The 16,489-nt window shown below is 46.6% G+C and overlaps 1 protein-coding gene across 2 annotated transcripts in view; it reads left to right on the plus strand.

The window, feature by feature from the left end:
- phactr2 (phosphatase and actin regulator 2) overlaps nucleotides 1-16,489 on the plus strand; it is a 108,806-nt gene that overhangs the window by 49,261 nt on the left and 43,056 nt on the right. For both annotated transcript variants that reach the window (XM_067988529.1, XM_067988530.1), the window contains exons 3-4: nucleotides 4,702-4,782; nucleotides 14,379-14,507. In XM_067988529.1, coding sequence (XP_067844630.1) covers nucleotides 4,702-4,782; nucleotides 14,379-14,507 — 210 coding nt within the window. The remainder of the gene's footprint in view (nucleotides 1-4,701; nucleotides 4,783-14,378; nucleotides 14,508-16,489) is intronic.

The raw sequence follows: 16,489 nt of genomic DNA on the forward strand, positions 1-16,489 counted from the left end.
CACTGTGGACCATCCACAGGATGCACTGCAGCAACTTGCCAAGGCTTCTTCGACAGCATCTCCCAAACCCGCGACCTCTACTACCTAGAAGGACAAGAGCAGCAGGCGCATGGGAACAACACCACCTGCACGTTCCCCTCCAAGTCACACACCATCCCGACTTGGAAATATATCACCGTTCCTTCATCGTCACTGGGTCAAAATCCTGGAACTCCCTTCCTAACAGCACTGTGGGAGAACCTTCACCACACGGACTGCAGCGGTTCAAGAAGGCGGCTCACCACCAAGGGCAATTAGGGATGGGCAATAAATGCCGGCCTCGCCAGCGACGCCCACATCCCATGAATGAATAAAAAAAACTCCAACCCCCTTGCAATAAAGCCCAAAATGCCATTTGCTTTCCTAATTGCCTGCTGTACCTGCATACTAACGTTTTGTGTTTCTTGTACCAGGACACCCAAGTCTCTCTGAACACCAACATTTAAGAGTTTCTCACCATTTAAAAAAATATTCTGTTTTTCTATTCTTCCTACCAAAGTGAATAACCTCACATTCTTATGAATCTTCTCTGTCTGCTATTTTAACGATTGCATGTTTCTAATTGCAGCACAGTGCAATTCGAACGCAACAGTGTTTTCATGCCTCTCAAGCCTAACGAATAGCTATCACCTCCTTCCTTTGATTGTGATGTTCACTGGTTTGTATTCTACCGTCATGGCTGTTTAAGTTCAACATTTCATTTGCCTTGTTGATTGCTGCTCTGCATTGCTTGGACCTGTTGAGGGTTGAGTCTACTAAAACTCCTTGGTCTAATTAAACACAGTTCATTGAGTACGTATACAAGTGTTGCTCGTTCTCCCTTCCTACTTACAGTACTTTACACTGTATTAAAAGTGCATTAAATTTCATTTGCCATTGTTCTGCCCGCTGACCTTTGTCCAACTCCTTCTTCTGTCATTTTCCAGCTGCTTCCTTCAATTTCAAGTTCAGCATCATCTGCAAATTTGACCAACTTACATTGAGTTCCGGTGCCCAGATTATTGATGTCAATTAGATAGGTAGTGACCCAACATCGAGTCCTGGGACACCTCCCTCAGTACTCCCCCCATCCCTCCCCCTCCCCGCACCCCTCCCACACCCACCATCCTGACCTAACTCCTCCAATGAGTGCCCGTTATCCACTCTGGCCTCAGATGAACTGTTGCATCTCCTCCGAATGCCTTGCTCCCCCAAGTCTGACCTACATGCGAATCCAGTCCCACACTATCTGATTGACTCTAATGCCCTGGAGCCAACTCGGAATCAACAATAAATCCTGCCTTGCCAGTGTGTTAACCCTAGCCTATATTCTTAGAACAAGTAATAATTTTAAAAAAGAACCTCCGGAATAGGCAAATGAGCAAAAAGTATCATATCTGGACTTGATTGGTTGACAGAATGGGCCTTTTTGGAAATGTTCAAAAGCGGTTATGTGACGGTAATGTGGGTTTAAGCTAGTTATTTAATTTGGATTCTGAATGCAGAACTGGAAAGCTTCAATATAAAATTGAGCAATCATTGAGCAGGACTAGAGATTAGAGGTGGGTTTTTTTTTCTGCACAGAGTCATGGAAACATGGAATAGGCTCCCTTTGAAGGTGCAGTAGTTAATGCTGTGCTAATTAACTCCTTCACAAAGGAGCGCATTGAGTATCAAGTTTAGAACAAGATTACAGGCCACAGGGTTAACTGTAGGCAAAGAGAAAGAACTTGCATTTATGCATTGCTTTATTCCATCCTCAGATTGTGCCAAAACGTTCCACCTCCAATGAATTGCTTTGAAGTGGAGTCCCTATTTTTATTTAGGCAAAAGCAGCAGACAATGTGGACACAGCAAGATCCAACAAACTGGGAGCTGAGATGAATAACCAATTTTTGGTGTTGTTGGTCGAGGGAGGACTATTGACCAGGACACCGGGGGGGAGAACGCACCGGCTTTTCTTCAAAATAATGGCAGGGGATCTTTTAACTTCCACTTGGACAGGCAGATGGAGGCCTCAGTTTAACGTCTCATCCAAAGGATGGAGAATCACTAACTGCTCCAGTGAACACCACGGTTTCAGTCCTGTTCTGAATAAATGGAATGGTCACTGTGGAACACAGCCAGTTCTATAACATCATTTGTTTACTTCTGATAATGGGAGACCGCAGTCCTTCAGCTAGCTTCCTGCGTTTACACTGTTAAATCTAGCTCTCTAGCAGCACAATTGAAGCCTCAGTTTTCCATGGGCCTATGATCCTGTCGCTGGAATGAGGCAGCTGGAAGTAATAATGTACCGACAGAGAGCTGGATTGCTGAGTCTACACCAATGCAATCTCAGCAAATGCCACTTTAAAAGTGACTTGTGACAGGTCAATGTGGATCAGGTAGATTGTAATGTTGCATCAATACCTTTGCTGCCCAGAGTTTGTCTATTTCTGGGGTCATTCGTGTCAGCTGTGGCTCAGTGGGTAGCACTCTCACCCCGATTCATCAGGTTGTGGGTTCAAGCCCCACTCCAGGGACTTGAGTGCTCCCAGTGCAGTACTGAGGGAGTGCTGCACTGTCAGTGGTGCAGTCCTTCGGCCTAGACATTAAACCAAGGCTCTGTCTGCCCTCTCAGGTGGACTTAAATGATCCCACTTCACTATTCGAAGAAGAGCAGGGGAGTTCTCCCCTGTAACCTGGTCAATATTTGTCCCTCAACCAACATCACTAAAAAAACATATCTGGTCTTTTATCTGATTTCTGTTTTTGGGACCTTACTGTGTGCATGTATATCCCGAGTGTTAACTTGAATTAATTTGCATTATGGAGAGATACCACACTGGCGCAGTATGCACACACACACACACACACACACACACCCCACCCCTGGCTGCTGGTGTTTCATGATTGACAGGACAGCCTGGAGAATGGAACATTTCACCATTGTTGCAAACACTGTTAGTGAATACCAAGCACTCCCTGGTTAGGCACAGCACAGTTCATTCAGCTAAGAGTGAAGTTCCCTCAACTCAACCCCAAACACAAATCAGCATCCTTCACTGCGCCAGTGTGACATTTCGATATCTCGGACCAGGCATCCCCATGACTTCTCTAAATCAGACTGCCTAATTGTGTTGCAGTGGTGGCAAATTTTACAGTAAACTTGAGTCCAAGTTGCGCCAGTGTGACATCCTCCCGGTTACTGCATCGGTGTGATATCCTCCCAGTTACTGCATCGGTGTGATATTCTCCCAGTTACTGCATCGGTGGGACATCCTCCCAGTTACTGCATCGGTGGGACATCCTCCCAGTTACTGCATCGGTGGGACATCCTCCCAGTTACTGCATCGGTGGGACATCCTCCCAGTTACTGCATCGGTGGGACATCCTCCCAGTTACTGCATCGGTGGGACATCCTCCCAGTTACTGCATCGATGGGACATCCTCCCAGTTACTGCATCGGTGGGACATCCTCCCAGTTACTGCATCGGTGGGACATCCTCCCAGTTACTGCATCGGTGGGACATCCTCCCAGTTACTGCATCGGTGGGACATCCTCCCAGTTACTGCATCGGTGGGACATCCTCCCAGTTACTGCATCGGTGTGACATCCTCCCAGTTACTGCATCGGTGGGACATCCTCCCAGTTACTGCATCGGTGTGATATCCTCCCAGTTACTGCATCGGTGTGATATCCTCCCAGTTACTGCATCGGTGGGACATCCTCCCAGTTACTGCATCGGTGGGACATCCTCCCAGTTACTGCATCGGTGGGACATCCTCCCAGTTACTGCATCGGTGGGACATCCTCCCAGTTACTGCATCGGTGGGACATCCTCCCAGTTACTGCATCGGTGGGACATCCTCCCAGTTACTGCATCGGTGGGACATCCTCCCAGTTACTGCATCGGTGGGACATCCTCCCAGTTACTGCATCAGTGTGACACCTCCCAGTTACTGCATCAGTGTGACACCTCCCAATTACTATACCGGTGTGATATCTTCCTGCTACTGCACCGGTGTGTAATCTCCTCATTACTTCACTGGCGTGACATCTCCCTGTTACTGCACTGGCGTGACATCTCCCTGTTACTGCACTGGCGTGACACCTCCCTGTTACTGCACTGGCGTGACATCTCCCTGTTACTGCACCAGGGTGTCATCTCCTCATTACTTCACTGGCGTGACATCTCCCCCTCCCACACCAGGCCAGTCCTGTGGCTCCTGTTGAGTGAAACTCATGATTTTGGGCAAAATTAGTGGCAGTTTGTGTGTAGGCTCCCACCCCAAAGAAACTGAATTGAGACTGCCCTGACTGATTCCACATGTATCTGTAAAAAGAGACATCCCAACAGTCTGGGTTGGATATGAGACAGGTCCTAGCGTTAACTTACTGTGCCATCCAGTTCTCCCTGAAAATCATTCCTTTCTTTCAGTCCGTTGAGTATAAAAATATATTCCTATATCATCCCCAGTTTGATGGATGTTTGCAAATGGGTGTGCCTTGGAATTTGAGTTTTACTGATAATGCGCTTGTCATTACTACAGACTAACTGTGAACTTGTACCTTCTGTTGTAGGAAGTTTGGGGTGTTCTTTGAATGCAGACCATCAGAAGAGATCTCTTATTGATTGATAATGTGCTGCATTTAAATTAATTTTCTCTCTCTTTCTCCCTTCACCCTCTTTATCTTAGTGTTGGAGAGGAAAATATCAACCAGACAGAGTCGGGAAGAGTTGATAAGGAGAGGCGTTCTAAAGGAGATTCCTGATCAGGGTGAGTCACACTGAGCCGTGAGCTGCAGAGAGAGAGTCTTACAGTACGTAAACATCAGTAGGGGATGACCTCCCATGCGATTGCTCACGGTGAGTCAGTGGCTGTGGTAGAAATTTGTGCGAGACAGTGAAGTAAGTAGATAATGGTTCCTGGCAAATTTAAGACAATCAATAAAGCATGACAATTTTTTGTACATCTAAAGTACATTACTTATCTTTCGGATGAGACATAAACCGAGGCCCTGTCTGCCCTTTCAGTTGGACGTAAAAGATCCCTTGGCACTATTCGAAGAAAAGCAGGGGAGTTCTCTCCGGTGTCCTGGGCAATGTTTATCCCTCAACCAACATCACTAAAACAGATTATCTGATCATTTATCACATTGCTGTTTGTGGGATCTTGCTGTGCGCAAATTGGCTGCCACATTACCTGCATTACAGCAGTGACTACACTTCAAAAGTTTGTTTGATCTTTCTTTCCTCAAGACTTAAAACAATATTGATGAATATTGGCCAACCTAAAAGCATCATTCGCTTGCATTTTTTTTAATTCGTTCATGGGATGTGGGTGTCGCTGGCAAGGCCAGCATTTATTGCCCATCCCTAATTGCCCTTTAGAAGGTGGTGGTGAGCCGCCTTCTTGAACCGCTGCAGTCCGTGTGGTGAAGATTCTCCCACAGTGCTGTTAGGAAGGGAGTTCCAGGATTTTGACCCAGCGACGATGAAGCAACGGCGATATATTTCCAAGTTGGGATGGTGTGTGACTTGGAGGGGAACGTGCAGGTGGTGTTGTTCCCATGTGCCTGCTGCTCTTGTCCTTCTAGGTGGTAGAAGTCGCGGGTTTGGGAGGTGCTGTCGAAGAAGCCTTGGTGAGTTGCTGCAGTGCATCTTGTGGATGGTACACACTGCAGCCACTGTGCGCTGGTGGTGAAGGGAGTGAATGTTTAGGGTGGTGGATGGGGTGCCAATCAAGCGGGCTGCTTTGTCCTGGATGGTGTCGAGCTTCTTGAATGTTGTTGGAGCTGCACTCATCCAGGCAAGTGGAGAGTATTCCATCACACTCCTGACTTGTGCCTTGTAGATGGTGGAAAGGCTTTGAGGAGTCAGGAGGTGAGTCACTCGCTGCAGAATACCCAGCCTCTGACCTGCTCTTGTAGCCACGGTATTTATATGGCTGGTCCAGTTAAGTTTCTGGTCAATGGTGACCCCCAGGATGTTGATGGTTGGGGATTCGGCGATGGTAATGCCGTTGAATGTCAAGGGGAGGTGGATAGACTCTCTCTTGTTGGAGATGGTCATTGCCTGGCACTTGTCTGGCGCGAATGTTACTTGTCACTTATGAGCCCAAGCCTGGATGTTGTCCAGGTCTTGCTGCATGCGGGCTCGGACTGCTTCAAACCAGATTTAAACCAGATCCCTCTCAAATATACCTCAGTGGCGTTGAAAGCGGAAATGCATGGCAGGTTATTCAGCATCTAAAAAGTGCCAGACACTGCGTTAACCGTAGTGGTTCCTGGGAGCATCGGGGGCTAAGGAATCTGGTGGTTTCCACCGCGATGAAGGCCGGAGCTGGCTGGTGGCCTATTGCACAGTCCAACAAGGGCGAGTCAGCTAGCAGGGACGGGTTACCTCTGTGCACCAAACTCTGCCCCCAGAATCCCAGGTGATGACTGCATGGCACAGCTCAGCTATGGTTATCAGCCTTGACCTTCCTTCTCGATCATTCAAAAATATTTATTTCACAGTAAGATTGGCTTAAAATGGATGCTGTATCGAACAATCGGTAAAACACTGTTGTAAGTAATTTAGTGCCTCTCCCTCTCCCCACTTCCTGTGGTACTGCACCAACACCTTCTCTGCATTGCTTGGCGCTGAACTAGATCTCTGTATCAACTTTGGTCACCATTTCCTGTTCAAATTTCCTTTCTTTAACAGTTGAGATTGTCAAGAAGTGATGTTTTGATGTTTTTTTTTCCTTTCTGTCTTTTGAAGAAAAAAAATAAGTTCCAACACAAAAGCTTTCCTCCCCTTGAGCGTGTGAACTTCAGTTAAGATGATTCTCATGAACCTGCTGCTTTTAACCCTCTTGCTGCACTTGGTACAGGCTGAATGTACTCTGCACAGCTAACGTAACCGACTCCCAACCCGGGGGAGGGAATGTAGTGGGAGTGTAGCGCAGTTGGAATTTCAGCAGTGAATGAGTTAAAGAAGTGTGCACACCTTCAGTTGGACCTTTAAATTAATTCGTTACTTTTTAAATTTTTCCTGAGGGTCCTACTGTTTAAAGATTTTTTTTGTTTCAGCGGTTGGCTTGTTTGGTGAGAAAGAAAGACTTGAATTTCTATCGTGCCTTTTCACATCCTCAGGGCATCCCAAAGCACTTCTCCACCAATGAAGTACTTCTGAAGTGTAGTCACTGTTGTAATGTAAGAAACGTGGCAGCCAATTTGTGCACAGCAAGATCCCACAAACAGCAATGAAATAAACGACCCGATAATCTGCTTCAGTGTTGATGTTTGAGGGATAAATATTGGCCAAGAAACCGGGGAGGACTCCCCCGCTCTTCTTCAAATGATACCGTGGGATCTTTTACATCCACCTGAGAGGGCAGACTGGGCCTCCGTTTAACAACAGCAGCAACAACTTGTATTTAACGTGGGAAAATGTCCCAAGGCAGATAATCAGCCCATTGTAACACCAGCCTCATTTTCAATATCCCCATACCCCCTTTATTAGCCCACCTGGCCAATTCTTCCAAACATTTGCACCTTTGAATGAAGAAGTTCCTCATGACATCAGTTTTTAAACTAATGCTCGCCAATCTAAATTCATGTCCCACAGAACTACAACGACAGCAACAACAACTTGCATTTATATAGCGCCTTTAACATAGTAAAATGTCCCAAGGTGCTTCACAGGAACGTTATCAAACAAAATTTCACACTGAGCCACATAAGGAGATATCAGGACAGGTGACCAAAAGCTTGGTCAAAGAGATGGGTTTTAAGGAGCGTCTTAAAGGAGGAGAGAGAGGCGGAGAGGTTTAGGGAGGGAATTCCAGAGCTTAGGGCCCAGGCAGCTGAAGGCACGGCCGCCAATGGTGGAGTGATTAAAATCAGGGATGCGCAAGAGGCCAGAATTGGAGGAGCGCAGAGATCTCGGAGGGTTGTAGGGCTGGAGGAGGTTACAGAGTCAGGGAGGGGCAAGGCCGTGGAGGGATTTGAAAACAAGGATGAGAATTTTAAAATCAAACTACTTTCCTTGCTCAATTTAAAGCGATATTCTGGGGATACATAATAATTTGTCCAACTCGGTGGGATCCTTGCCTCGTAACCTCTCTCTGTGGAGCCTGAGCTTCTCTTCATGACCGAGACCACCTTTTATAAAGTTAATTATGAAGCTGTGACGAGGTTGGACAAAGGTTGAGATCGGAGCCTAATTCTTTTTTTAAACAGGGTCACTCCAGTGTTTGGCTTGTACTTTACCAGGAGCTCCTCTGCTATAATGAAGAATGCCTTCGGGTAATTGGTGAAGGTATTCCGTTTACATTAGTGCGGGCGGAAATCACGTGAAATGCTTAATGTCATGGCACCATAGGATGGTTGGGATGCATCCCAGGCAATTACTAGAAGTCTCTGCAGTGGGGACAGCCTCATTCTTTCAACCTTTTTACAACAACATAGGTTATAACATTGGTTATAGAAACCAAAAATTTGCAGGAACCACTCAGGAGGTCAGGTAGCATCTGTGGATAAAGGAAAACGGTTAGCTTAACATTTCAGGTCTGGAACCCTTCGTCAGAACCTTAATTTGTTACTGGGAAACTATAGTCATCAAACTTCTTTTTTGTACAGTAAAATGCCTTCTAGATCATAACAACTCGCTGCGTAAAGAAAATTCTCCTCATTTCCCTTCTGGTTCTTTTGCCACTTGGATCCTGTAACTTGGGGAGGGGGATGGGGCTGTGCGTTAGGATCTCACCAGATCTTCACTGCCTGAAAGGGCGGTGGAAGCAGATTCAACAGTAACTTTCAAAAGGAAATTGGATAAATGCTTGAAAAGGGAAAATTTGCAGGGCCACGGGGAAAAAGCGGGGGAGTGGGACTAATTGGACAGCTCTTTCAAAGAGCTGGCACTGGCACAGTGGGCTGAATGGCCTCTGTCTGTGCTTTAAGATTCCATGATTCTATGGATGAACTAAGATAGCATGAATGGCTTTCCTCCTGGGTAATTATCTTGTGATCTCATGAGGCATGACTGCCTGTCGACGGTCTGCCTGTCAACGGTCTCCTTTCTGCTTAAAGTGTTCCCTGTTACCGCAAACCTGTGATAAGGACTCTTAACTGGGCTTCACTCTACACCACAGGCAATTGGCCTGCCTCCACCGCGATATCACCGCCCTTCCCAAAAAGCACAAAATTATAACTAAAACAAGTGAATTAAGTGAGAATTTGCCAATGAAATCCATCCCCCACCCACCCCGCAGCTCTCTGAGGAATCCAGTTTCATAGAGAATAAGACAGAACAGATGTAAACATTGCCTGATTAGAACATCTGTTGTAAGGGTGAATAGGAGCTGGCAACTGAGCTGCATTCACATGTCTGAGTCAGTTGGACAGTTTTGACTGTGCACGGAATGGAGAACTGGGACCAAAATCAGGACTTCCTTGCGTTCGTGAATGAGGAAGTGAGCTGTGCAAGAGGGGGCATGAATACAGATTACAAACATTCCCACTAACAGCACATCCTGTCTGAGAGTGTGGTCACTAACGGGCTTTTTAACACTACGTAGAATTTACAGCACAGAAACAGGCCATTCGGCCCAACTGGTCTAGGCCAGTGTTTATGCTCCACACGAGCCTCCTCCCCCCTCCCCCCTTATTCCATCTCACCCTATCAACATAACCTTCTGTTCCTTTCTCCCCCATGTGTTTCTCCAGCTTCCCTTTAAATCCATCTACACTATTCGCCTCAGCTACTCCTTGTGGGAGTGAGTTCCACATTCTCACCACTCTCTGGGTAAACAAGTTTCTCCTGAATTCCCTATTGGATTTATTAGTGACTATCTTATATTTATGACCCCTAGTTTTGAATCCCCCCACAAGTGGAAACATCTTCTCTACGACAATCCTGTCGATTCCTTTCATAATTTTAAAGACCTCTATTAGGTCACCCCTCAGCCTTCTCTTTTCTAGACTTTTCTGTATTTAAAGGAATACTCCCAAGAAGTTGTAAAGTGCCTGAATCTTAAGTTCACAAGATTCTCATGGAGGAGGAGGGCCATTCGGCACATCTTAACAGATTCCATCCAGAACAACCCGACACTTCCACCGCTGCTGCATCTAATTGTTTCTTAGATCTTTCCAGGGTTTTTTTCTCCACCACTCTATTTGGGAGTCCATTCCTGATATTCATTCTAAAGTTACCTTTTGCTGGCTTGAATCTGTGTCACTTGTCCTACTCCCACAGTTTAATTTAAATTAACATTCCGGATTAACCTTTTCCACACCATTTACTATCTGATATAACTGTTTGAATCTCTTCAATCAGGTTTCCATTCCTCCCATGGCACCAAAATGGCCCTAATCAAAATATCGAATGACATTCTCTCTGGCTGTCACCATGGGTCATTAGCACTCCTCAATCTCTCTACAGCCTATGGTATGGTAGACTGTACTATCCTTCTCCAACCCCTCTCATCCGTTGTCCAGCTTGGTGGGACAGCCTTCACTTGGCTCCTCTCTTACCTGTCCAATTGTAGCCAGAGCATCTCCATCATTGGCCTCTCTTGCAGTCCTCACACCTTTACCTCCGGCTAAACATTGAGAACAATAACTACAACGGCTTGCGTATACGTTGCGCCCTTTAACATTGTAAAACGTCCCAAGGCGCTTCGCAGGAGTGTAATCAGACAGAATTTGACACCGAGCCACATAAGGAGACATTAGGACAGGTGACCAAAAGCTTGGTCAAAAAGATAGGATTTAATGAGTATCTCAAAGGCAGAGAGAGAGGTGGAGAGGTTTAGGGAGGGATTTCCAGAGCTTAGGGCCGAGGCAGCTGAAGGCACGGCCGCCAATGGTGAGGCGACGAAAATCAGGGATGCGCAAGAGGCCAGAATTGGAGGAGCGCAGAGATCTCGGAGCGTTGTAGGGTTGGAGGAAGTTACAGGGATAGGGAAGGGCGAGGCCATGGAGGGATTTGAATTCAAAGATGAGAATTTTAAAATCGCGGTGTTGCCAGACCGGGAGCCAATGTAGGTCAGCGAGCATAGGGGCGATGGATGAACGGGACTCGGTGCGAGTTAGGATACGGACAGCAGAGCTTTGGATGAGCTGAAGTTTACGGAGGGTGCAAGGTGGGAGTCTGGAGGGGAATAAATGCATGGATGAGAGATTCAACAGCAGATGGGATGAGATAGGGGCGGAGATGAGCGATGTTACAGAGGTGGAAGTAGGCGATCTTAGTGATGGAGAGCACATGGGGGTCAGAAGCTCAGCTCAGGGTCAAATAGGACGTGAGGTTGAGAACAGTCTGGTTCAGTCTCAGACAGTGCACAGGGAGAATGGGGGCATGGAACGGAGTTTGTGGCGGGGACCAAAAACGATGGCTTCAGTCTTTCCAATATTTACACACGTGTGTTTGTACACGTATACACACACACACACACACACACACACACGCTTACAAAGGCGCACGCGCACACACACACACGCATATATACACACATGCACACATTTACAAAGACACGCACACACACATCTAAACGTGCACATATACACGAACATGCGCACACATTTACGCAGACAGGCACATAAACACGTGCACATGTACACGCACACTTTCCAGTGGCAGACACTGGATAACGATTGGGAATCTTGGCTGTATTCTTTTATTCCCAAACTCAGAACTGCTGAAGCCAATTGGAGCGCTGGGACTGTTGCCACAGCTGCGATCAGCTGACCCAGTGCAGACCAGGGATCAAACCTTGGCGGGGCGTTGGGGGGGGACTTTCTGGTCTGTCTGCCTCAGTACACCAGCTGGTGCCTTTGCCCCCATTAATTCAGCTTCCCCTTTTTTGACTCGTCACTTATGATGATTTCATCTTTGTTGCCCAGTTCAAGGAGGGAGACATTGTGACCTCATCACGATCATGAGACTTTGTAACACGAAACTCTTTGCTTAGCAACATGGAATGACCGCCATTACTTTGCAAAGCAACACGGAATGGGGGGTTTTATGGCATCATCAGCTTCCAGACAATGAATGGCCTTATTTTGTTGACTCTGCGAGGAGGCGGGATTTCCCACTGCAAGGTTCTGGGCTGGCTCATTTCGAAATAATGTCCCAGGCTCATCCCAGTGCAGCACCTCTGTAACCGAGGATGGTGAATGGAAGTTACTGAGGGAGAGGAAGTATGCCAAACCCACACGGACTGGGAAGAAAGGAAAGAATGGGAGCCGCCGCTAGAAAAAGCTATCTGCCGAGCGAGAGAGAAAGAAACAGGAGTTTTATCTTAAATGGTATAAATCGCGCCTTTGGGAAAGTCAAAGGGTTTTCATCTAATGCTGCATTTACCTTACATTTTTGAGTAGAGATTTGAGATACTGGGACTATTTCCAAAGACAGCAGAGAAGGATAAGAGGAGACTTAATAGAGGTTTATCGAATTACGTAGAATTACATAGAATTTACAGCACAGACACAGGCCATTCGGCCCAACTGGTCTATGCCGGTGTTTATGCTCTGCATGAGCCTCCTCCCTCCCTACTTCATCTCACTCTATCAGCATATCCTTCTATTCCTTTCTCCCTCATGTGTTTATCTAGCTTCCCCTTAATGCATCTACACTATTCACCTCAACTACTCCTTGTGGGAGCGAGTTCCATATTCTCACCACTCTGGGTAAAGAAGTTTCTCTTGAATTCCTTATTGGATTTATTAGGGACTATCTTTATAGCCCCTTGTTTTGACCTCCCCCACAAGTGGAAACATCTTCTCTACGTTTACCCTATCGAACCCCTTTATAATTTTAAATTACGATGGGTTTCAACGGAGTGAATAGGGACAGACTGGCAGCTTGCAGCCCTTCCTTGGGAAGCACTCTATGGTAAAGCCCCAGAAGTTCATGGCACAGAAAGAGGCCATTTGATCAATCGTGTCTATGGCGACTCTTTGCTCGAGCAGTCCAAAAACTATTGCTACCGCCCCACTCTCTTTCCACATATCGCTGTGCCTTTCTCTGCTTCAAATATTTATCTGGTCTTCCTGTAAAAGATACGTTGGTCTCTGCCTCAGCTATTCCCTGCAACAGAGCGTTCCATGCTCTAACAGCTCTATGTGTAAAGACATTTATCCTAATTTCTCTCTCCACTCTCTTAGTGACAATTATCAATTCCCACCTTGTCACAAACCAGAGGAAATAATCTTTCCCTATTCGCTCCGTTGAAACCCCTCGTAATTTTAAAAACCTTTTATTAATCTCCTCTTAACCATCTCTGCTCCAGTGGAAATAGTCCCAGTATCTCAAGTTTCTCCTGAAAACTGTAGTTTCCCATCTCCGGCATCATCCTCATGAATTTATAGCTTCAATTTTACGGTGCCAGCCATGGCTCAGTGGGTAGCAAGCTCACCTCTGAATTCAAAGGTCGTGGGTTCATGTCCCACTCCAAAGACTTGAGCACAAAATCCAGGCTGACACTCCCAGTGCAGTACTGAGGGAGTGCTGAACTGTTGGAGGTGCCGTCTTTCAGCTGAGACGTTAAACCGAGGCCCCCTCTGCGCTCTCAGGTGGACGTAAAAGATCCCTTGGCACTATTCGAAGAAGAGCAGGGGGAGTTCTCCCCGGTGCCTTGGCCAATATTTATCCCTCAACCATCATCACTAAAACAGATTAATTGATCATTTATCTCATTGCTGTTTGTGGGAGCTTGCCGTGAGTAAAATTAGCTATCGCATTTCCTACATTACAACAGTGACTGCACTTCAAAAGTACCTTTCTCTCTCTCTTTCTTTCTTTCTTTCTCTCTCTCTCTCTTTCTTTTTCTTTCTCTCTCTCTCTTTCTCTCTCTCACTCTCTCTCTCTCTCTCTCTTTCTTTCTCTCTCTCTTTCTCTTTCTTTCTCTCTTTCTTTCTTTCTTTCTCTCTCTCTCTCTTTCTTTTTCTTTCTCTCTCTCTCTTTCTCTCTCTCACTCTCTCTCTTTCTTTCTCTCTTTCTTTCTCTCTCTCTTTCTCTCTCTCTTTCTCCCTCTCTCTTTCTCTCTCTCTTTTTCCCAAGTCTCCAGATTTGGTCTCCCTGGTACATCCTGGAAGGCAGTAGCAGGTGTAACCAGCTGCTGCCAGAGGTGTGGGACACCATGGTCCTCCCAACCCTTGCCGCTCATGCAAGACAGCAGTGCCATTTCCTGCTTGCTTGTACGGGTCTTCCCAGCCAAAGGGTAATCGTTGTCGGCCGGAAAAGAAAGTTATGAATCGTGACTTTCAAACCGCTGATTCTGTGGAATCTCATCCACTGAATCTGGTCTCACTCTCAAGGCCCAGCACATCACAAGATTGGTTCTGCCATGTTATGCAACGTCAAACTTTCTTTTCTTTTTGTAAGATGGACACTCTGAGGTGACGTTCAGGAATGGAGACACTATACATGCTATACCCATCAGAATAGAATCCACGACAGAAAGCACAGCCAACGATGGTTCTACAGTCACGGTGCCTCCGCAGCAAGGGACAGGTAATGCTGAAAGTGCTGTTCAAATGACTCGATTACAAATGCTTGGATCCTGCATCGTGCGGAAGGTGAATCAGGGCCTTGACAGCACACTGTGCTACGGAGTGGATGGTCGACTGTTAACTGCCCTCTGATGTGACCTTGGTCCACCTCCCCAGGGCAACTAGGGACGGGCAATAAATGCCGGCCTTGCCAGCGACGCCCACATCCCGAGAATGAATTTTTAAAAAACGTAATGCACCCAGGCCAAGAGGGCGAGCCGGTGACCAGCACTGTCTCTAGTTGGTCACTCAGAGGTGCTCAAGAGCAGTCCGTGTGGTGACTCGCTGCCAGTCCGGAGGTATCCTGGACCATTCTGTGGAGGAAACGCACAATTTCTCTCAGCCACTTTCCCCCTGACAGCACAGCTGACCTTGGAATTGACAGTACGTGGAGAACCCATACCTGCAAAGACCCACCCTCCCACTCTGTGCCTCGTGATGAGTTACTGATATCAGCCTAGCCAGAATCTTCCTGCACAGTAAAGGGGGCACAGTCGGAGGGAGGGGCACCACGCGGGTGGGAGAAGCACTCTTTCAATGCCTTCCAACAGCTAGTTACGGTGGAGCTAGAAGTCTGGAAACACGTCACCCCCCCCCCCGAACCTCTGGGTTGGGGCATTACGTAGTACGGTCCGACACGAGGCGTAGGAGAGAACGTACAAGGTCATAGGTGCTTTGTAACATCCCAATGGAATAATTTTTTTCTATATAAATTACCTGTTTTTATTGTCATTCCACATACCTTGCCCATCTCAATGAAGTCTGAGAGTATCGTGATATTCTTGACAGCTGCACTGTGCTGTGGGGCTAATGTACTCTGTGTTGGTCCTGACTGACCTGGGACTAACTGGGAGCGCATTTTGTAAAAAGAGAAACAGGGGTGCAGGAAAAGAACAAAAGGAAGAAGTCTGGGATAGGGTGGAGAGCAGGGGATGATTAAAGAACAAAAGTGATGATGGTGCAAAGCAAAAGGGGGTGATAATGGGACAAGAAGAGAAACAAAAGATGGATCCAGAGTGAGGTGTAAATGGGAATGGCAGAGAGGGAGGGAAGCATGGAAAATGTGGTAAAGAGGAGAAGGTTACCGTGGCCCGGGAATGTGACGGAAGAAAGGTAGGGAGACCCCAGGGGTGCAGACCACCATGCCGGCCGTGTACTGATAGGGGATCCCCATTTGTGCATTTTGTATATGCTCCATTGTCCTTGATGTCCTTCAATGAGTAATAGCTCACTCCGCTATATCCCACATAACCCTTGGGCTTCCGGATGATAGGAAACCATGACTGTGACTGGGTGCCATGTAGATCGCACCAGTGATTAAAAAAAGGGAGACGCTCCATGACGTTGTTTAGACATTAATTCGCCCAGTTCAGGATTCACTCTATTTATAAGGAGCTGATGCCACCTGCTCTCTGGTGACTAGCTTTGTGTTTAGTCAGCGACACGTTGTAGTTTTCTTGGCCATATGTGTTGCCAAATCTCGAAAATAAGGACAGGCTCTGAAATGTTCCGAGACCCATCGTACACGTGAGATGAGAACACCCCACAATTGTTGAACTTCACTTCTCGCTGAGTAGCCATTTTGGTTTTTTTTGATTAAGGTGAATGACTGGGAGAATTTGATTGACAAGAGTTCCAAAATCTTGACAACCAAACAGTAAACAAATCTCTTTATTTATTTGCTTACCAGCTGATAATTGAAAGCAAAGGGTAGAATCATAGTATCTTACAGCACAGAAGGAGGCCATTCGGCCCATTGTGCCGAGAATAGAGGGAGCTTTACTCCCAATGCAGCCTGTGGTTGTTGCTAGGTAGGTTGGAGGGATAGCAGTAACCTAATCCGAGATATGATGTGGAGAGGAAGGAGAAAATTTGCCTGAGGAAGGAGAAAATATTTGCCTGAGGAAGGAGAAAATCTCCGAAAGCTTGTGAATTTAAAATAAA

Source organism: Heptranchias perlo, chromosome 8 (genome assembly GCF_035084215.1).
Source record: "Heptranchias perlo isolate sHepPer1 chromosome 8, sHepPer1.hap1, whole genome shotgun sequence".
Lineage (NCBI taxonomy): Eukaryota > Metazoa > Chordata > Chondrichthyes > Hexanchiformes > Hexanchidae > Heptranchias > Heptranchias perlo.